Here is a 21,663-nt window from a genome sequence, read left to right on the forward strand (position 1 = left end):
GTTTTGAGGTCGTTTCAGGCCACGATTTCTTCTTTTACACATGCGCTGGCTACATGACTTTACAGATTTTCTGAAATGCAATTCTTAATCACTCTGTTGATAAGAGATGGGGTCAGTTGAACTGGTTCTGGAGGGCGTGCAGTTACAATAATATGGAGAAATTGGAACCCTCATACACTGCTGGTGGGAACATAAAACAATACAGCTTCTTTGAAAAATAGCTCGTCAGAAAGTTAAACATAGTCACCCTATGATCCAGCAATTCTACTACTAGGTATGTGCCCAAGAAAATTAAAAACATACACCTACACAAAAACTTGTACAAGAATGTTTACAAGCAGTATTATTCATAATAGCCAAAAAGTGGAAATAACCCAAATGTCTGTCAACTGATGAATATATAACCAAAATGTTGCATATCCATATAATGGAATATTATTTGACCATAAAAAGGAATGAAAACTGACACATGCTGTAACATGGACAAACCTTGAAAATGTTACTCTAAGTGACATAAGTCAGACACAAAAGGCCACATACTGTATGATCCCACTTAAATAAAATGTCCAGAATAGGCAAATCCATAGAAAGTAGATTAGTGGTTCCCAGCGGGTGGGGAAACATCCTAACCGATATAGGGTTTCTTTTGGGGTGATAAAAATGTTTTAGAATTAGATAGTCGTGATAGTTGCAAAACTTTGTGACTATACTAAAAATCATTTTATTGTACACTTTAAAGGGGCGAGTTTTATGGTATGCGAATCACATCTTTATATAAGTTAATTAATAATTAATTAATTAGACCAACTCTGTTTCTGACCCAAATTAGATCAGGGTTTGCTAGTGACTGAACACAGATATTGTCCAATTATTCTGAACATCAACTAGTGATGCTCATTTACAAGAAGGCAAGTTTCTGCGAAGTAGTCCACCTCAAAATTTATATACCGAATAGTACATATTAGTTTTTATTGCTCTGATATATATTCAAGAATGTCTGTAATAATGGATTCTGCTCCAAAACAGTGATCACTCTAAAAGTTGCTGGAAATACGTGTATATTTACACCGCGTAAATTATGCAAATCCCACTTGTGTAAATAAAGTGAAAACATATTCATATGCAAATATAATAATGCCCCCCATTCTTCTGTTAAGCTAGTGTTTATTAATTGTGGTCCAGCTTGAAATCTGCTTTTGCAGTAGTAGCAAATCTGAGGCTTTAGGCGATCTCCCGAGAGAGGTCTCTGGTGCTAGGATTTGTTTTACAGTTGTTAGGTTGAGGTGACAGGGACATTCAGATGTAAACACGGACTGAAACTGTGGACCCAGTTTGGGCCGATTTGTGTGTTGCTCTCTGCATCCAAATGAAGGAGATCAACCAATTTGGCGAAGAGAACCAAAACAAGCAAGACCAAGGACTGAATCTGAAGGATAATCACGTTTGGGGATGGAAGGAGGAAGTGCCAGTGAAGGAGAGGAAAAAGGAAAGCAGTCAGAGAAGAAGTTAAGACAGGCTCATTTCATTTGTACTGCTCCTGGAGAAGATGGGTCACCTGTCCGCCTTCGAGATGCTCAGGTTCCGAGTCCCCATCATCCCTGCATGCGTCTACGTCAGCCGAGGGAGAAAAGGGACACGACAGTCTGAAATATCAAAGTAGTGAGTAGCTTGGGTTTTTTTCCTTCCCGTTTTCCCACTCTGCCTCTGTCCACCCGCTCATCTACCCTTTGGTTTCCCCGCGCCGTGCAAGCCCCGCCCTTGTTGAACCCTTAGGATTTTCTTCTTTATCGGCTGCTTGGTCGCGTTTGGCCCGGCTCAGCCGCCGTGACAAGGCCTTTGCGCATGTGCGGGGTGAAACTGAAAGAAGGTGAAGATGGCGGCGGCCAGGGCAGGGGTCCTGGGAGTCCGATGGCTGCAAAGGGCAGCCCGGAACGTGGTGCTGTTGGGTGCACGGACAGGTCCGCGAGAACAGTGTGGGAAGGGGATGCCTGAGGTTTGGTGTGTCGGGGGCAGGGTGGATGTCATGGATACCACGGCGGCCGTGTCCGGGCAGGGGGCGGAGGTGAAATTGGTATGTCCAGAAGAGGGGGTGGAGGGTCTCGTGATCCTGCGAGGTCTCGGGCTCCGGCCTCCGCAGCCACTGCAGCCTGATGCCGTCAGGGTGGCAGGAGGAACGGGGGCGCTTACGACCTGCTCTGGTATGTCCTCCAGCCTCCCACATTACCAAGGATATGCTCCCGGGACCCTATCCCAAGACCCCAGAGGAACGGGCTGCCGCTGCCAAGAAGTATAACATGCGGGTGGAAGACTATGAGCCATACCCGGATGATGGCATGGGGTGAGATAGAAAGGGTCTGTTCGCACCTTGGTAGTGATGGGAGAAGGCCGGCTGGGTTTGGTGGCTCGACTCTGACCCTTTCCCCCGAACCTTCTCGTGACCCCTCAGAGTCAATGGAGTGGTTGCTTCTTTCGGTGGAGGGAGATGGGAGGGGATTGGTGAGCAGCTGCAGTCAAGAGGATTTCAATTTTCTCCTTGGCTCAGGCTGTTTCCTCAAATGAGGAAGCCGAGGTTTTAATAGCTCCCTTGAGGACCCCTGAATAGCAGGAACCTTCCTTGGCTCCGTCCCGAGCGCGAGGTTTCATTTAGATCGAGCATCTGCTGGGCTCAGGTGCTGTCATTCAGGCACGTGACCAGGCTGGAGCTGGACTCCTGTCATGAGAACCTTATTTGTAGATGTAGTACTCTATATATGTGTGTATATCTTTCTTTAAAAAGTATGTTTGCTGTTAGGGCTGTGGAAATCGGAGCAACTGTTAAGTAGATTAACAGCCAAGTTCCTTACTCCAGTTGATGTTAGCCATGCTCTGCCCGGCCCGCCAGCCACATAAAATCCCTATGGTTAATTATCTGAGCTGATTACCGTGATCACCCCCATTTTCTGTCCTAGCATCGCTCTTTCAATCGTGGTTTCAGCAGCCCGTATTTTTCTTGTTTTCCAATCATCTTCTGTGACATATGTCCAGTTGTCATCATTTCCTGTGTTTTATTGAGTTGTGGACAAGAGCAGCCTTGGTAGCAGTCTGTGTAAGTTGAACCTGGATTTGTTGGTGAAAACCCAGTTTAGCAAGAATTCCCATGGGGTGTTTGAGACATGGAGATGTATACCAACTTGGTTGTTGAGGAACACAGTTGCTATGAAAACAATACTTTTCTAATCTGTACCCTTTTTGTTTTTATTCCAATTAGCTGGGTGACCTTGGGTTCAGACCCTAAACTTCAGTTTCATTTTCTGTCTAATGAGGGAATCAGAGTGATTGATGGCTAAATTCCCTTCCAACTCTAACATTATAACCTTTTGTGACTTTTTTTGTTCAAAAAAGGTAAGAAAAGCTTGTATATGTTATGTTTCAGAGTTTGACATGAACTTTTAATTACCATTTGGACTTCTGTGGTTAGTTCTGTGCTTAGTGACTAGAACTTGAGATTTTGATTTGAAAGTCAGTTCCTTCGTCCTTAGAGGAAGCAGTTGTCTCTGTCATTTGGCTTCTCATCTCTGACATGAGGAGAGTGAATTGTCTGAGTGAGGCTGCTCAGAGCCTCTTCTAGAAGTTCTTCCTGTCTCCCAGGTATGGCGACTACCCGAAGCTCCCTGACCGCTCACAGCAGGAGAGGGATCCATGGTATGACTGGGACCACCCAGATCTGAGGCTGAACTGGGGTGAACCGGTGAGAGAACCATACCCATTTGACTTTTCTTCCTTCTCCCTAATGTCTTCCTGAGGATTCTTTCTTTAACTCAAATGGCACTTCTCTGTCCAAGTAATAATAAGGTGTTCTGAGCAAGGAAGCAAGGTCTGGTGATCTGAGATCTGAGGTTCCATTTGTGGCACGTGGAATGGGACTTTTGGGAATCATCAAAGCTCTGTATTGTGAAAGTTGTGAACTTCCATGATTGAGCTGTCTCTGATCAGCAGGACGTAGACATAAGCCAGCATCCAGTCCTGTGGGCCAGAATATTGCCCAGGGCAGTAGGATGCCTTTGTCAAGCCTTGTATCAGGCTGTGATCACTCTGGACTACCTGCCTTTTTGGGAGGAGTAGTATGTGACAGTTATCTGCCTTTCTGCCTCAGATGCACTGGGACCTAGACATGTATATCAGGAACCGTGTGGACACGTCTCCCACGCCTGTTTCTTGGAATCTCATGTGTAAGCATCTCTTCGGCTTTGTGGCCTTCATGATCTTCATGTTTTGGGTTGGGGACACTTACCCCACCTACCAGCCCGTGGTGAGTATCTGAGAAGTGCTCTCTTAGGCACATTTACTTAGCCCCATTTCCTGGAGGAATGAAATCTCTGGAATAGGGATCCAGCCAATACCAAGCTTGGCTTCTTGGTAAGGCCTGGAGAGGGCCTTACGCACTGGCCTGGCACAAGTACCAGAGCACTGCTCCATGCCTACATCTTGGATCAGTCTGAATGAAAAGAAGCACTTTAGGACTAGGTGAGGAATGAACATGGAAGCCACCTAGTCTCTAGCGTTGCTGTTTGGGGACTCTACTTACCAATTATATTTCAGCAAGTGATCTTTCAAAGCAGAATCAAGGAATCTAGAGCTGAAACTTTATCCTTTGTTGGAGGTGTGAAGGACATTTATTTCCCGTAGGGTACTGGAAGCAATTAAGTGTTTACTACAAGCATAGACGGTTATATTTTGGAGAATGTAAAGGACATAGCAAATATACTGTCTAGCTTTAAGGAAGTTTAATTTAGATAAGAAGAAGATTCGGATAAATGACATGAGGAACATTTGAACAGATACGGGAATTTGGCAGTTTTTGTGTGTGTGTATATATGTGTGTGTGTGTAGTGAATGTATGTTCTAAGGGGTATGAGGTGCTGTTAAGGAGAAGGGTTATGCTAGATACTAAAAAAAATACATAGGCTTTGGATTGAGGGGAGAAGTTGGAGATAATATTTGGGGCAAGAGAAGACAGGAGGAAGGAAGGAAAAGGAAAGTGAGTTAGCTGGAGTGGAATAAGCATATAAAATAGTTCCTAGATAACCAGCTGCACTGGTTGCCTGGAGAGCTGCTAAAAATTTCGGGTTCCTGGGCACCACTTCCTGGAGAACCTAATTCAGTAGCTCCACAGTGGGGTTCTAGAATCAATATTTAACAAGTCCCCAGGTAATTCTAATGTCCTGGGAGATCAGGTGTGGAAATTGCTGTGTTAAAAAATATTGTGAGGCGAGTCAGTCAGTCAGGTTGGGCAGCTTTCATTGCATGGCTAAGGGATTTGGACTTGATGGTAGAGTAACGCATTAATTCAACAAATATCTATGAGGCCCCTACTATATACCAGGTGCAGAGCATGCTAGGGATTGGGGTATAGTGGTGACTTAGTCTGTCTCTGGGCAGCAGGGAGCCATGTTGGGCTTTTGAACAGGAGAATGACATAACGAAGGCTAGGTTTTTAGGAAGATTAATCTGGGAGTAGTCTGCAGGATATATGGTAAGGAAAGGAACTGAAAGCAGGGAGGCTGCTATGTTTGCAGTTGGCTGCTCAGTGCTACCTCTGCAGAGATAGTCAGTGTCCCGATGGTAGCTGGTATGTGTATGTGCACTGACACAAGCCTTCCTACCAAGTCCCAGGGGCCCTAGGCTGGAGAGTGCACTTAGGGCTGGTGTGAGCGCTAACTTCACTTCAGGAGAGCAAGAAACAGTGTGGTTCTTCCATTTTTCAGTTCTGTAAGCACATCACCCTTTTCTCCTCCCCTTGAGCTGTGTTCTCTGACAGCTGTTTGTTGGTAAAGCCAGCAGCCCCTAAAGCACATCCCAGCCGTGTCTCCTCTGTGCTTTCTTCCACCACTGCTCCTGCACACCTCATTTGCTGGGCCACTTTAGTGGTGGAACCATTAGAGGCTGAGTGATTTTAAGGAGATTGAGTCTGTCTCAACCCCGAGAGAGGGATGGATGCATCATCTCCTTTAGAAAGCGTGGCTTCTCTCTCTGTCTCTCTCACACACACACACACACACACACACACACACACACACAAAATGTAGGCACCACTTCTCTTACAATCTAGGCTTTCTCTCTGCCTTGGGCTGAGCAGGGACGAGGAGTGCTGTTCATGCCATTCTAGCCCAGCTGGATCTGACCAGAGGCTACCATGTACCCATTTACCATGTGTGATTGTTAACTCCAAGTTGGGGGTAGCTAGGTATTGGCTGGATGTATGCTGTTCTTGCTGACCTGTGTTTTTTCCTTAGGGGCCAAAGCAGTATCCTTACAATAATCTGTACCTGGAACGAGGCGGCGATCCCACTAAAGAGCCTGAGCCGGTGGTTCACTATGAGATCTGAGGAAGCTTCATGGGCTTTGTGCCCCCCGACTCTCATTTCTAGAGATTTAACCTTAATGAAATCCCTAATAAAACTTAGTGCTGTGGTATCTGTGCCTCATTTCCCCAGGAATAGCCACTGCTGTGAGGAACCTCGTCCTTTTCCTTTTGTTCTGCCTGCTGTCTGTCCCCACCCTCTCCGCCCGTCGGAGACCGGAAGGCCAGGAGGGCAGAGGGAGTTAAGCACAAGAAGATGTTCATTTTGCCAGGACTGTGAAGGCAGTTGAACAGTTGAGGGTTCCAGTTGTGCGGCAGGTGGTAAGGGTAGCTCCTTTTCCCATTTACGTGGCTGAAGAAGGAAGATATGTTCCTGATTTCCCAAGTTGGAACAAGATTTATTTCCCATAAAAAACCATTTTATAGTGGTTAGTTTAAAAACAAAATTGTACTCTTAACATGTTTCCAGTATATTATGGGATAAATAGGTGTTTCTTGACTGGCCAGGGCTGTGACTGCCTCTAATGTTATTTGTTTTAAGAATATGTATTCCTTATTCCAAGCAACTTCTAAATCCTGGCTTCTTTTAGTTGACAATACGTATATTTATGAATTAGAGACAGTTCAATGAGTTATTCTGAACTTGTGCATGGCTTTTGTTACCTTGATTTATTCAGGCACCTCAAATAGCCTTAGAAAGCAGAAAATCATGTTTTTGAGGGTCTATCTCAGTGTATCTGTATTTAAGTAAACCAACTCATTTCCTTTTCGTCCCTTTGGGGACATTTTCTTAAATTACAATCATCACCTGAAAACCTGTGCCATAAAAAAGCATATATTCAACCTGACCTATAGAAGCAATTCCATTCAAGTTAGATACGGGTCCTTTAGTGGTTGCCCAGGTAGTGAAAGAGACTTGTAAGAGAAGTGGGTACTTCTACTAAAATGCCGCTCTTTGAAGCTCTCCACTGTCTTCATTCTCTGTCCTCTATAGCACTTGATAGTCATTTATTTCACCAACATCTGTGTGCCTTATAGGCCCTGGGAATATAAAATTGAACAAGATAAAATTGCTTTCTAGTAGTTATATAGAAGAGGAGACTGGCAGTTACAAAACAAGGTGAAAAGAATTTCTAAGAGATGTGTGAGTTGAAAGAAGAATGCACTTTTTATTTTTTAAAATCATGTCCTGCTTGAAACTGACCTTATGCCTTTGGTTCAGATGTCTTTTGGAGCACTCCATCTGTGACACTTCTGCCTCATTCCCTAATTTGAGTTGCTGCCTGAGGTTCAGTATTCAACGCTGTTTACTTCCCCTCAGGTCTCATCCACTGTTGTGCTAAGAAGTTCAAGAAATATTTACTGAGTACTTAGTACATAGAGAGTGGGCAGGCACAGACAATGCCCTAAATTGTCTTCTTTCCTGACTTCAGAACTCCCAAGTCAGGAAATCTAGAGTTGTTTCTCAGTGACTTGGGGAGCCCTGTCATAACTGGCTCACTATGTTTGGAGGTATATCAGATGGAAATACTGTGCATTAAATGAAAGTATTCAATCAAATAACTTAGGTCTAAGATCTTCAGCTGCCTACAGAACACTTATTTAGAAATGCCATTAATTCCCTCAACAGAAAAAATATAATCCTCTTTTCACCTCTCCCTCCAAGTGCTTAACCTTTACCAGTCACAAGAGCCTGTCCAGGTTTCCTTTACAGTCACTGCCACCGATTTAATCCAGGCCTGCATCACCTGGTAACTGATTGTTCTATTAGTCTCCTAATTTGACTCCTGCCTCCAGCTCTGTTCTCTCTTCAAGAGGACCCATGTTGCTAGTCTCAAAATACAATCTTTATCTTATTGCATTTCTACCCATAATTTTCAGTACCTCCCAATTATCTGCGGAGTTGAATTGGTATTCCACGGTCTGTATCCAGCCCAGTCCCCCAACCATAGCCTCTTCATGGCATGGGAAATGTCAGGTTGCCTACTAGCCGATTGAGCCCCTTCTTGTGGAACGTCACCTGTCTTGCAGCTTCAAGATACAACACCCATCTCCTGTCCCTGAAACCTTTCAGGAAGCCCCTGGTCTACAGGAGCCTCGACCTCCACACACCTATATCTGTTTATTGGTTCAACCAACAGTTTTGGGGCACCAGTTGTTGCTGGGCTGCAGTGCATCACTCACGGCTATTAATGACCTCGATTGCTTTTTACCTTTTCAAGTAGGAATCTACTGATTGCTCCTGGAGCTAGGGCCAGGTCTTCTCCAATAAGTAGATGATGAGTTAGTATTTTCCCTTTTCAGAAGCTGCCCCTGGAGCCTGGCTCAAATTGAATAGACCAGAACTTTATGGTCGCAGGATCTGACCCACTGCGCCGTAAGTGCGCAATCACAGGACGGGGGTGGGGAGGCCCGATTAAAAGCTCCGTATAATCTTATTATATCTTCTCCGTGGGTCAGCCGGGTCCTCCGCCTGGCGCTTCGCGGTGCGCTGGGCGAGGGGTGCCCTGCGGGCCAGGACCGCTTTTGGCCCTCCGCAGCCGCCGTCCACAGCGCCCAGCAGAACCCAAAAGCCCTTGGGCAGGACTCGCTCCCGCTCCGCCGCACTTGACCCCTGACCTAGGCTCTCCGCACAGGTTGGTTTTCCCGGTCTGACTGGGCCCCCTGAGAGCCGAGGCCGTGCTGGGACCCGAGCGCGCCGCAGGGAGCGCGCCCTCCCCGGGGACCCCGGCCCGCGCCTGCGCCGCGCCCCGGGCAGTGAGCCCCTCAGACCCCCCGCTGCCCCCGCCCTCGGATTGGACCCGGCTCCGCTGTCCCCGCCGCGCCCGGGTCCCTCAGCCCGCCCAGGGTGTCTCCTCAGCGCTGCCCTAGCGCCTTCGCAGCCGCTCTGGGCCCGGAGCCCGCACCGAGTCTCTGCGACCTGCGGGGCGGGGAGGCCTGTCGGCAGGAGCCCGGCGCGCCGCGCTGGGGCAGGGCCGGAGAGAAGCCGTGCTCACCGCCCTCCGAAGGGCCGGGGCCGCCAAGGGAGCGGGCCGCCTCCAGCCCTGCCAGAGCCTGTCCCGCTCGGGTTGCAGGGTCACAGCTCTCCCCCGTTCAGCGCCCCCCTCCCCCGCCCGCCATTCTCACCCCAGCGGGCGCCCTTTTGTGAACAGATGTCTCTGAACAAACTAGTTTAAAAGCCCATCTTCCCAATTTCTAGACTGTCAGAGGTTTAAACATGTTCTGGAGTTTAGTTTGGTTTAGACTAGTATAACGGTTAAAAGCACTGGGCTCTGGAGGCCGATTGGGGTTCACGTCTCGGCCTAGCCAGTTTTCTTCTCTGTAAAGTGGGGATGATAATAGTACTTACTGCATAGAACTGTTGTGAGAATTAAATGAGATGTGCACGTCAAATGCACTACTCGAAGCTCCTGCTTTTGTTAAGGGATCTTTCCCCAGAAACCTGAAAATGGCTTTGACCAGCAGGTGGCACTGGTGACTATAGCATGATGTGTAGTCTGTCAGACGATACCTGATGTAGCCTCAAGAGTTTAGAGGGCCCTTGGAAGTCTTGGCTGAATTGACAGCCTGAAAGTTTCTTCGCACAGGAAAGTGCGTTAGAGATTAAGTGATACTACCTCCTGTTTTTGTAGGTTGGGACTAACCTGACTGTGGCTTGCTCAAGCAGGTCACTGTGGGTCCCAAGTTTCCTCCCTCAAGTTCAGTGTTAATTTTTTGTTTAACTTTTCTGCGGCTTTGCTAGCTTGTTGGGATGGCATCTTGAATATGCATTAGAATTGGATTGGAAACCACAGAGTAAAAATGGATGTCTGCATTCATTTAATAAATACTATCAAGCGCTTATTATGTGCCAGACGTTGTTCTGGCACTAGTTATAACATGGTGAACAAAGCAGGCACAGTGCTAGGTCTTAAGGAGTTTACTTATTAGTGGAGACCAACAATGTAAATGTAAATAAATATATAATTATAAATTGCTAAGAAGAAAAAAATGGAGGCTGTTTCTGATTGGGTGGTTCACCTCTCTGAGGAGGTGAGAAGCTGAGCTCAGAAGATGTGATAAGAAGCCAGTCATGCCGAGAATGAAAGACGGAGCATTCGAAGTGTAGGAAACAATTTACAGAAGCGCTAAGGTGGGAAAAAGTCAGGAGAGGAAAAAAAGGCTAATGCGGCTGGGGCACAATGAATAAGGGGGAAGTAGCGAGAGATGAGATTGAAGCAGTAGGCTGGAGCTTTTGAGCAGGGCCATAATAAGGGGTTTGATTTTTATTCTGAGTGTGATAGAAGCTGTTGAAAGATTTTAAGCAAGGAATGCTAAGATCCTAGTTTTGATTTTAGAAGCTCACTTGTGCTGCTATGTAGAGAGTGAATTGGGCGATGGTATGAGTAGCAGGGAGATAACCAAGGAAGATAATTGCAGTAATCCAGATGAGAGGTGATGGTATCTTCAAATACAGTGGTGAGGGTGGAGATAGAGGAAAGTAGACAGACTAATATATATTTTGGAGATAAAATCTAGAATACTTAATGACAGATTAGAAGCGAATAAAGGGAAGGAGAGATCAAGGGTGATTTTCAGGTTTCTGGGTTGTGCAATTGGGTAGATAGTGGTACCATTTACTGAGATGAAGAAAACTGGAGGAAGAACAGATTTGGGGGGAGGAGATGGTGGAATAGAGAATTCCATTTTAGACAGACTAACTTTTAGGTATCTTTGCTCTATCCAAGTCAAAATATTTGATTAGCAGTTGTATATAAGAACTTGGAGCTCAAAGGAGAGATTTGTCTTGGAGATGTAAATCTGAAGTCATTAGGATATGCATGATATTTAAAGTCAAGGGAATGGATAAGATCACTGAGAGATTGTCTGGTTTGAGGTTATCGTCACCAGTCGGCATGTGGCAACCAGTGTAGTTTAATATCTTTTAGGGTTTAAAGCATTAGATTTCAATAATTGGGGAAATGAATTGTCCTTACAGATCTACAGATGGTCATGTATTTGTCACCCCGTGTTGCCCTGAAATGCCCGATCCCATGATGGAGAGAGAGAAACAAGATCTGTCCACAGGTGCTCCCTGGATCTGCCCTTAAGCTTGCTGGTTTCTATTTTAGTGGGCTGAGGGCCATGTCAGTTTTCTGCCACCTACAGGACAGACCATGAAGCTGAAGGAACTTGAGCGGTCAGCTGTCCAAGTGTGGAGCCCAGCCAGCCAGTACCCTGTGTATCTGGCCACAGGTATGGTAATAGGATCCAATGGAAGCACATAGGTTGAGGGGAAACTTAGTACTATCCAGAATTCTTTATTGAGCTTCAGAGTCATGGAAAGGTGGGGTTGGCAAAAGCAAACAGATGTTAAGTGTTTTTGGTACCTGGGGCAGCCTTGAACTATGGCTCAAGCTAGGCACCTCATGCTTGCTTTGGACTTAACCATTTGAAAAACAGTATATGTAGTCCTCTTCTGTTCTTCCTCTTCTCCCCTCCCTAACCATTTATACCCCAAATCCATGCATATATTGTTGCTCATATGCTGCCTCTTCCTGACTTTTCCTGTGCCTAGGAACATCTGCCCAGCAGCTTGATGCCTCCTTTAGCACAAATGGCACATTGGAAATCTTTGAGGTTGATTTCAGGGACCCCTCTTTGGACTTGAAACGCAAGGGAGTCCTTTCTGCCTCAAGCAGGTACTGTGTCTGAACTGTTGATGGGTAGCAGGGCAGATCCTGACGTAGACCCTGATGGAGAATCCTGGGAGTAGTGTGTGCTTCTCAGGGCTCATGAGGAGACAAGTGAGAGGAGAAAGGCCTTCACCAAGTTGGAGAGAAGTTAACTCTGGGTTTATGTTGCAAAAGGATTTTAAAAACACCCACTCCTAGGGCTGGCCCGTTGGCGCCGCAGGTAAGTTTGCATGATCTGCTTCAGCCACCCGGGGTTTGCCAGTTTGGATCCCAGGTGCGGACCTATGCACCACTTGTCAAGCCATGCTGTGGTAGGCATCCCACATATAAAATTAGAGGAAGATGGGCAGAGATGTTAGGTCAGGGCCAGTCTTCCTCAGCAAAAAGAAGAGGATTGGCAGCAGATGTTAGCTCAGGGCTAATCTTCCTCAAAAAAAAAAAAACAAACCCACAAAAAACACCCACTCCCACCTTTCTGGTCAGCAGCAGCAGCAGTGTCGGGCAGAATCATGTGATAGAAATGACTCACAGAAGCCTGGACCCGTAGGTACCTGATTTCTCTCTGAACCTAGAACCGTTGGCTATTTCCTCACTTGGTTCGTGGGAGGATAACAGCCTTGCACAACATCTCCCTTTTCTGCCAGTGGGAGGCGAACGAATGATTCTTTCCTCATTGCTCTTAGGCACTGATTGGGTACTCATGGATTTCCTAGCTCTGGCAGGCTTACAGGGCTGGCTACTAGCATTTAATGGGCACATGTATACATACCAGCCACTATGCTAAGGGTTCCGCCTGTTTTATTTATTCCTCCGAATGAGCCTAAGCAATAAATACTATTATTCCCATTTTGCATAGGAGAGAGCCAAAACTGTGAGAAGCTAGGATTTAAGTCTAGGCCTGTCGGACTCCAAAATCCACCTTCTTTTCATTATTCAACGGCTCTTTTATAGGTTTTGTAAAGATAAGGCTTATGGTCAGAAGCAATGGTCTTCAAATTTGGACCATCAGGAAAAATGAATATTCACTATACTTGTTATAGATTAAATGTAAATAATATGCATATATTACTGTACTAGTAACAAAATGCAATTTCTATAACTTTTTAGATTAAAAATATTAATCTTTTTCTTATAGCCCAGAGAATTATCTTGCCCATCCCATTTTAGAGATTGGTCTGCTTTCCACCCTCTTGTGCATTGTTTGATCCATCTAAGAGATTAGACAGAAGTACCTCTTCTTTCTTTTCATGGTTTAACCTAATAATGAAAAGTTAGTTCTTGTTCTCCCTTTCTTGAGCCCCTGTATCTCTTTATGATGGTATCCCTTATTTTGCAGGTTTTTTACATCTCTTTGTATTTCCAGTACCTGTACCTTTTGAAGAGCAGGCACTGGAGGGTTTACGAATAACGATGGGATATTCTTAGCCTTTAAGCAAGCATTTCAGAAAGGGCCCCTGAAAGGAGTGAGCTAATTCAATAATGTTCATACTCCTGGAGATAAGAAAAGAGGCCAAGGGCTCTTATCCTTGACCAGCCAAGCAGCAGCTTCAGCACAGTAGTGACTCCTTAGGGCTAACAGTCCCTAAGAAAGAGGCAATATAATTGCTTAAGAAATCTTAAAACTGAATCCTAAAATCCATATGGACAGAGATTTTTGTTTCTTTTGTTCACTGCTGTATCTCTAGTACCTAGAACAGTGCCTGGCATTAGGTGCTTAACAAATATTTGTTGAATGAATGAGTGATATTAGAAACTTAGGGGGTAACAAACTAAGCATTCATGTCCACCACTTCAGTTAGTTATAGTTAGTCTTCAGTTAGTCTTAGTGCCTTAAGAGCTTTTCAGGGGTGATGATCTGTTTGTTTTGCAGCCAAGTAGGTGAAGGGACCGTTTTTGAAACGTTGGTACTAAATTCAGGCATTGTGAAATTCACCTCATACCCTGCTCCACCCTGCAGGGATTTGGGATCTATAACCCAAATAAATACTACAGTCAACACTATTGATAGTATTTCATCCCTGCTATCTTTTTCCCACCTCTATAATTGTGTCCACAGATTGCTTCTCAGTCCCAAAGACCTAAGGGATTCCCTCTGACATAGTTGTGTTGGGGTCTTTCTGAAGAAATCATCTTAGACACCTCAGGGTCTAAGACAGCCACTTCTTTTTGTTCCAGTCTGGGTTAGGTTGCATCACAAACTATTGACCAAGATGATCAGGGTAGATAGAGGGCTACCCATCCTTTGCTTTATGCTTCCCTCTTTCTTTTCTTTTCTTTTTTTCACCTTCTGTGTGGTTTAGTGGAAAGCACAGTTGTGTTGGTTTGCAGCCTTGGCTAAAGCTATGTGACTTTGAGCAAGTTGAGTTCCATCAGTGGTCTTAGGTTTCCTCACTTATGAATAAAGAAGAGGTTGTACAAGATGACTTCTAAGAACGTACTGAGCTCCAAATTCAGGCCTTATGTTCAGTTTCTTATTCCCTTTCTTTTTCTAGCTTAGTCTCCTTCTTTTTCCCTTTTTTCTTAACTCCTCCCTGTGTCTCTGTATTATTATACATAGACTTTTCACAATCTTCCCCCTTCCTTTGCCTGCCCTTTTCACCAGACCCATGCCCCAACCACATCTGAATCCTGAAGATCCTCTTATCCTCAATCCGTGATGCATCAGAGAAATACCTACTTAGAAATACCTGACTGAAAGGGGAAATGTTGTGAAACACTGGTGTGGGTGTAGGTTAGGGACAGCCTCAAGCTATCAATAGTCTAGAGAAAGTGCAAGGATAAATGCCACTGGATGCAATCAGAATCAATATGGATTAGCATGTGCACTGAAGCAAGCAATGTTTGGTGTGTTAGATGAATCTCGCTCAAGAAGAAAGGTTTCTGGGAGAATAATACATTGTTTATGTATTGACTTTTGAACTGAGGACATAGCTGCTGTAGCTGAATTGATGTCAGAGACCAGTGTGTAATTTGCTACACTCCATCCTCCGTCTACACTGAGGTTCTACATCTCTGAGTGGCCTCTGTAACCTCTATATGACTCATCTTCTAGTAACATGGAGAAAGTAGGTGATCTATCTTTCAGTATCTTTATCTCAGTTCTAGCTAGCTACTTGGGGAGCACTGTGACCTCTCTTTGAGTGCCTGTGAAGGAAGAACACCAAGCAGAAAAAGATCACTTTGTGTACTTCTCTTAGTTTTTCTGTTTCCAAGACTTGCCTTCTCTCTCTGGAGACATCAAGATCAGAGTAGAGAGAGTATGGGCTTTGTTATTAGACAGACCTGGGTTCAAATCCCGGCTCTGCCATCTTCTGCCCTCTTGGGCACATAACTTCTTTGACCCTGTTTTCTCCACTGTAAACTCAGGATGCATAGTAGGCACATAGTAGGCTGGTGCATACTAGGCATTCAGAAAAGTAGTTCTCCTCTTGGACAGCTATTGCTCCACTCCACTGCCTTCATTCCCCAGTTGGGAGCACTACCTTCAGCGTGCTGTTTGACTTTTAGGAAACTTAGATTTCCTCAGCTCTTTTGGCCTGGATGTGGGCAAACTCTATTTCACTTTAGTTCACTAGCGTGAGGTTGGGATTTTTCAAAAAGAAACTTACTAAGCAAATAAAAGCAAAATCCAAAACAGAGAAGTACATAAATCATGGAAGCAAGAATTTATACAGCACATATTCCTAATCATAAGGTAGCTGAAGCTTGGCCTCAGAGGAGCTTAGTTGGTGCTACATTCAGGTCCCAGACATCTCAGTTTCTTCTCTTCAGCCTTATCTTTTCTTGCCAGAAGCATAGCCATGAGCTGGTTGTTAGGGCTGGGTTTGTCTTGATGAAGTTCAGCTTCTTCCTGTGGTGTTCTAGGCCGGTATGCACTCTCACGTATCTGTAGCACAGTGGTTTTCAACCCTGGCTGCTTGTTAGTATCACCTGGGGGCTCTTGTTAAAAATGTAGACTCTGAGGGCCTATCTCTAGAAATTCTGCTTCACGAGGTCTGGGTGAGAATCAAAGAACCAGTGTTTTCTTTAGGTGCCAGCCATCATTCTCTGAGGCTGTATGGTCTCCATCATTGCCATCATTATCGTGCGAACCTCTTTATCAGAGACTTCCACCTGTATTCTCATATTTTGAAAGTTCCCACCTTGCTATACAAACTCTTTTCCCTATACACCCTCCTTAAATCTCTTAGCTCCTATTTTCAGGTCAAAGGCCATCTTTTTTGTTTTTTAACTTTTTATTTAAAAAATATTAAAACATAGAAAAGTTGCACAATGTTACAGTGAACAGTCATATACCTTCACTTAGATTCAGCTGTTAAGAGTTTGTCACATTTGCTCACATGCTTGTGCACTCTCTCTACACACACACGCATGCACACACAGAGCTACCTATGTATTCCCTGTCCATTTGCAGAGCAGAGATGCTTGACACTCCTTGAGCCCACTGAATAGTGAAGTCCCCTTCCTTGCCTGACTCATCCCAGTTGTACCCACTCTCCCAGGTGTTCGCTATCGTGTCCTATTTGGGCTCCAGCTTCACCCTCACTAGTGATTAACAATAGGAATGTACTTTATACATGCTTACCGAAAGAAAATCATTTAGTCACATCCTATGTTCTGCATTTTGGTCACTCTAAAGTAACTGGGCCCTTTTCTTCAACCCTTTGGTGACACCCCCTTGAGGTCTCAGGTACCTTTTACTGTGGTCTCTGGGTCATGTGTTCTGACCACACTGAGGTCACTGGACCACTTCTACCATTCCCATGTGAGTTTTTCACTGGCCATACCCTCCTCCAATTCCTCTGTGACCTATTATGGGCTTCTCTAGCTACTCGTTAACTTGCCCTCTGCCCACACTGAGCTCTAGCCCCTGGATGTCATGGCAACCTCTTGAGCCAGTATGGAACACACATTCTTTTGCCACATTTTTCTGAACACATTAAAATCAGTGCAACCTTAGAAAACATAGCCTTTCTGACAGTAGCTTTAGAGCCACCATTTGTGTCACCTTTGCTCTTTTGTTCAGATGCTGACGTCCTAACTGGTGCTTAGCTCCTCACTTCTGACAGGTTGGCTCTGCTCTAATGACTGGCCAAACAGGTTCCTGCCCAGTCACCCCACTCAATTTCTTTGCTGACTGTCCCAAGGTGTGGGAACATTTCATTTCAGTTGGGGATCTAATGAAATCATTTGATGTGAAATCTGGCTTCTCTGAAGGGCTGTGGAAATATCCTTCGCTAGCAGCTGTGAAATGTAGGACAGACCATCTATGAGGCTTTGGAGATTTCACATGCTTTCCCTAAGGCTTTGCAGAGGGCCTAGGGTCCACCTTTTTCTTTTCTGCAAGACACTGGCAGTGTCTTGTTAGAAGCATCCTCAGAAGGCCAGAAAAGTGTTTCCCAAGTGGTGTGTTTATTCTTTGTGCCTCTCTGTCTCTAGGGCTGGCCCACTGCAGCCACGTAGCAGCTCAGTGGGCCAGTCACACGGGAGAGGCATGAGGTGGAGAGGTCCTTGGGTCTTTTCTCACTTCCAGCTTGAGAGGGAAGAGGGGATGGCAATTGTTGGTCTCAGGAACCTGCTTTGAGTCAGGTATAGAAGAGTTTGGATCTTCCTCTAAATAGAAGACAGCATTCTATGATGGTTAAGAACTCTGGTTCTCATAAGAAGTGATGAAATCCGGCTATCTATGACAACGTGAGTAGACGTTGAGGGTATTATGCTAAGTGAAATAAGTCAGAAGGAGAAAGTCAAATACCATATGACCTCACTCATAAGTAGAAGATAAAAACGACAGAAAACCACATGGCAACATAGATTGGATTAATGGTTACTAGAGGGGAAGAGGGGACAGAGAAGGGCAAAGGGGTGATTAGGGACACGTGTGTGGTGATGGACTATAATTAGTCTTTGGGTGGTGAACATGATGTAATCTACACAGAATTCGAAATATATTATGATGTACATCTGAAAGTTATATAATGTTATAATCCAATGTTACTGCTATAAAAATTAAAATAAAAATAATTTAAAATAAAAGAACTCTGGCTCTGAAATAACTTGGGCCTGGCTTTGAACCTTGACTCTGCCACTTCCTACAGAAGTTTCATAACTTCTCTGTGCCTCAGTTTCCTTACCTGAAAATAGAGTTAATAATAATACTCCATGGGCTTGTTGAATATTAAATCAGCTAATCCATGTAAAGCACTTAAACAGTGCCTGGTATATAGCAAGTATTCAATAAGTGTTAGTTGTTGATGAGTTGTGAAGATTAAGTGAAGTAATCTATTCGAAGTATTTATCACTGGGCCTATATAACCCCAATAATAGTAACTTTAAAAATAGTCTCCCCACACAACTCCAAGGCAATGGCCTCCTGGCTTCTAGTATAACACAGATGGAATATTTATTCAGAGAAGGGGCAAGATGGGGCAGAGGAGACCTCTGTTCTGTGTCTGGGAAATGAGGGAGACGGGGAGGCCCCAGCTAGGGGTGGGGATGCCTGCATAACGGCAGAGGCTGACAAAGACACCTACCCTCTGCTTACTGCTGTGGGACCTGAGTTGGTGCTGATGCCAGTTCCTCCTCTTTGTAGGTTTCACAAGCTGATCTGGGGGATCTTTGGCACTGGGCTTCTGGAAGGCTCCGGGGTTATTGCAGGCGGCGGGGACAATGGCATGCTTACTCTGTACAATGTGACCCACATCCTGTCATCGGGGAAGGAGCCTGTGATTTCCCAGAGACAGAAGCACACCGGGGCTGTCAGAGCCCTCGACTTTAATCCTTTCCAGGTACTGCATTTCAGTTGGTCAGACATGGCCAAGCCATAGAGCAACAGATCTGAATGGAAGCATTCACTTGTGACCTCCAGTTTGTAACTCTGAACCTTCCCCAGGCTGTTATGGGGGAGGCTGTAGCAGTCCCAAATGGGGCTCTCTTTCCTGCTCTCATCTCTTCCCGGGAGGGTATCTCCAAAGGCCTATTCTTCATACAGGGCAATCTCCTGGCCTCAGGGGCCAGTGATTCTGAAATCTTCATTTGGGATTTGAATAACCTGAGTGTGCCATTGACCCCAGGATCCAAGTCACAGGTGAGGAGGCTCTCAGGGCTGTCTGCTTAGAGTGTGCAGCTGATTTTCCCAGGGAAAGTCTTGGGTTCTGGAGACAGCCAGAGCACAGGAGATTTCAGTCTTTACCACTGGAGGGCAGTAAAGCTCCACCGACTAACATGCTACCGGCCAGATAATAGCAGGAACTAAGGGAAGGGTAAGGGTGGGGGGAGGGTTGTGGTCATTAACCATCCTAGGAGTTTCTGGAAGGAAAATGAAGAAGGGTGAGGAGTAACAAACATTGAGTGGAGGAGTGAGAATACTCTTTATCATAGTATAGCTTAGGCAGGGTTAGGTAGAGCTCTGGCCTCAGCGGAGACGGGGCAAGAGTAGGACACCCAGATATACCCTTGTCCTTTGTGTGCGGAGGGCCAGCCTTGGCTCTGTGTCTGGTTCTCCCGTGCATTTGGGGGTCTGGGGTATCTTTGTCTCTTGAGTGTACCTGTCTGTCAGTCTGTAACTGGGCCCATCTTTTTGCTTCCTGGCTTTTCTCTATCTTATGCTTACAGTATCATGAGGTAAGTTAAGTGTGAATTTGATAGAACCTGATGCCCTAAAAGTAGCAATGGCTATTCTTTCTGCCTCACTCTCTCTGGGCTTCCTGGGTGTCTATGTTTCCCTCCCTCCCTCACCTTCCTCCTTCTCGCCCTCTCTCTTTGTCATAGACAAGAGGGCTGCTTTTAAATCTTGCCTCTGTCCTCTCAGGAACACCTTGGGATAGGAGTAAAACCCAAGTGTGCCTGCCATTCTTTCAGCTTCTTACACCAGTACCCTAAAGGATCCTGTCCGCAAAGTTCAACGCCTAGCTCCCTGAGACTGTCTTGGTTTGGGAAGCCCCATGTTTACTCTTGGACTTTCTCTGGGTGCTTGGGAGCAGTGGAACAGCAGATGTCTCTTGGTTCAGCAGCCCCTAGAAGACATCCGGGCACTCTCTTGGAACCGGCAAGTTCAACACATTCTGTCTTCTGCTCACCCCAGCGGCAAGGCAGTTGTGTGGGACCTCAGGAAGAATGAACCTATCCTCAAAGTCAGTGATCACAGCAAAAGGGTGAGTCGTGGAGGCAGAATTCAGGCTTGGACTCTGGCTTTTCTCTCATTTGTAGCCATTGGAACTGCTCTTTCCCTGGCCAGGGTTCTGCTTTTCGTTGTTGCCCAGGTGGATTCAGCCCCTTAGCAGATTTCCTATTGAGAGTGAAAGCTTAGGGAAGCTAAACAGAGCTGATCTGGAGGCTCTGTTTATTCAGGGTCCTTACTTATTCAGGGTCATCAGTTATTCCTTGATGGCTGTGATGTTCCGAGTCACATAGGAGAGACCCAAAATCTACCCTCAGAGTAGTCCCCTTACAACTGGGCAGAAAAGGTTCATAACCGAAAGAGTCAGGTTACATCACCCATTGGGGTCTGCTTTGTTCACAGATGCACTGCTCAGGACTGGCCTGGCACCCAGACATAGCCACCCAGTTGGTGCTGTGCTCGGAAGATGATCATCTCCCAGTGATTCAGCTGTGGGACTTGCGTTTTGCCTCCTCACCCCTGAAGGTGCTGGAGAGCCACAGCAGGTAGCATCTCAAACTCCATCCACATCCTTGGTGGAGGGTGAGGAAGGGAGTGCATAACTGACCTGGGTAGGAGGCAGTTATGCCTCACTTTAGTTACCAAACATCCTTTCTGGCTTTAAAGCCATCCCAGTGAACACACAGTCACCCAGTCCTACCTCCAACCCCAACCAAGAAGAGTCCTTTAGACCCAGAAGTTATGGAGAAGAGCCTGAGATTCCATCTAACTTCTAGAGATGTGAGTGGGGAAGGGGTCATGAGAAATATTGGAGCCAGTGTTTAGTCCCCCTGGGACAGTGCCCACGCTCTGATCTGAGGATAATGCTCATTTCTTTAGATGATAAAGTTGCTTCCTCCAAGACTTATTCTTAATAAAATAACCTTGGCTCCTGTCTATCCTGTGAATAGGCCTGCCTCTGAAGCTGTAGCTCTTGGGCCGACAGCTGAGAAAGCAGCCCCATGGTCTGTTCTTTCTGACTAAAGGGCCATTTTGCCTTTATTACCTCCTTGCAGACTTGTGAGAATTAGGTCCTCACTGCCCTCCCGGCCTAAAAGCACCCAAAGGGATAGTTGTTTGCCTGATTCATAGTCCCCACTGTACTATCAGGAAAAAGAAGCAGGCCATCCTGCAGTGACTTTTGGGAGGCAGAGTGGTAGAGTGTGTAGTGCGCAGGCTCTGGGGTTTGACTTGGGTTTTGGCTGTGACTGCTGAAAGTTACTCGATGTTTCAAAGCCTCATTTTCCTCATTTGTAAAATGAAATTGGAATGCTTATTTTATAGGGATGAGATTTATCCCAGATATATAAGGCACCCTTTTATAGGCATTCAACAAATGTTAGTTCCTCTTTCTTCCCTTTTTAGGGGGATCTTGTCAGTGTCATGGAGCCAGGCTGATGCTGAGCTGCTGCTCAGTAGTGCCAAAGATAATCAGATCTTATGCTGGAATCTGGGGAGCAGTGAGGTAGGCTGGCCCTCCTATGGGCCTG

At 45.6% G+C, this 21,663-nt stretch overlaps 2 protein-coding genes and 1 long non-coding RNA gene across 39 annotated transcripts in view; 2 read left to right on the forward strand and 1 right to left on the reverse strand.

Annotated features, from left to right (window-relative positions):
* The first annotated feature begins 1,653 nt into the window (after positions 1-1,653).
* Positions 1,654-6,453, forward strand: NDUFB8 (NADH:ubiquinone oxidoreductase subunit B8). Its single transcript, XM_008537586.2, has 5 exons — positions 1,654-1,958; positions 2,212-2,338; positions 3,628-3,727; positions 4,133-4,288; positions 6,273-6,453. Exons 1-5 carry the CDS (start codon positions 1,874-1,876, stop codon positions 6,363-6,365), a joined length of 561 nt encoding a protein of 186 aa, XP_008535808.2. The 5' UTR covers positions 1,654-1,873; the 3' UTR covers positions 6,366-6,453.
* Positions 6,454-6,717: 264 nt separating this feature from the next.
* LOC139073626 (uncharacterized) lies at positions 6,718-8,859 on the reverse strand. Its single transcript, XR_011522564.1, has 3 exons — positions 8,554-8,859; positions 7,545-7,679; positions 6,718-7,381 (listed from the first exon to the last, which is right to left on the reverse strand). It is a non-coding gene; the product is annotated as an uncharacterized lncRNA (long non-coding RNA).
* SEC31B (SEC31 homolog B, COPII coat complex component) overlaps positions 8,796-21,663 on the forward strand; it is a 30,235-nt gene continuing 17,367 nt past the window's right edge. For 4 of the 37 annotated variants that reach the window (XM_070558868.1, XM_070558955.1, XM_070558885.1 and 1 more), the window contains exons 1-9: positions 8,897-8,976; positions 11,319-11,407; positions 11,489-11,575; positions 11,898-12,021; positions 18,608-18,803; positions 19,007-19,102; positions 20,028-20,168; positions 20,537-20,679; positions 21,539-21,638. In XM_070558868.1, coding sequence (XP_070414969.1) covers positions 11,362-11,407; positions 11,489-11,575; positions 11,898-12,021; positions 18,608-18,803; positions 19,007-19,102; positions 20,028-20,168; positions 20,537-20,679; positions 21,539-21,638 — 933 coding nt within the window. In that variant the 5' untranslated portion in view covers positions 8,897-8,976; positions 11,319-11,361. Of the gene's footprint in view, positions 8,977-11,318; positions 11,408-11,451; positions 11,576-11,897; positions 12,022-17,203; positions 17,710-18,607; positions 18,804-19,006; positions 19,103-19,875; positions 20,169-20,536; positions 20,680-21,538; positions 21,639-21,663 lie in introns of those variants that run through there. The other 33 variants (XM_070558906.1, XM_070558932.1, XM_070559018.1 and 30 more) reach the window with 24 other exon arrangements.

This window comes from Equus przewalskii, chromosome 1, assembly GCF_037783145.1.
Source record: "Equus przewalskii isolate Varuska chromosome 1, EquPr2, whole genome shotgun sequence".
Taxonomy (NCBI): domain Eukaryota; kingdom Metazoa; phylum Chordata; class Mammalia; order Perissodactyla; family Equidae; genus Equus; species Equus przewalskii.

Bases quoted from the DNA above. Each gene is read 5' to 3' on its own strand.
- NDUFB8 (XM_008537586.2), top strand. From the start codon at position 1,874: ATGGCGGCGGCCAGGGCAGGGGTCCTGGGAGTCCGATGGCTGCAAAGG. The intron at 1,959-2,211 runs GTCCGCGAGAAC...TATGTCCTCCAG, and splicing joins GCTGTTGGGTGCACGGACAG to CCTCCCACATTACCAAGGAT. The intron at 2,339-3,627 runs GTGAGATAGAAA...CCTGTCTCCCAG, and splicing joins TACCCGGATGATGGCATGGG to GTATGGCGACTACCCGAAGC.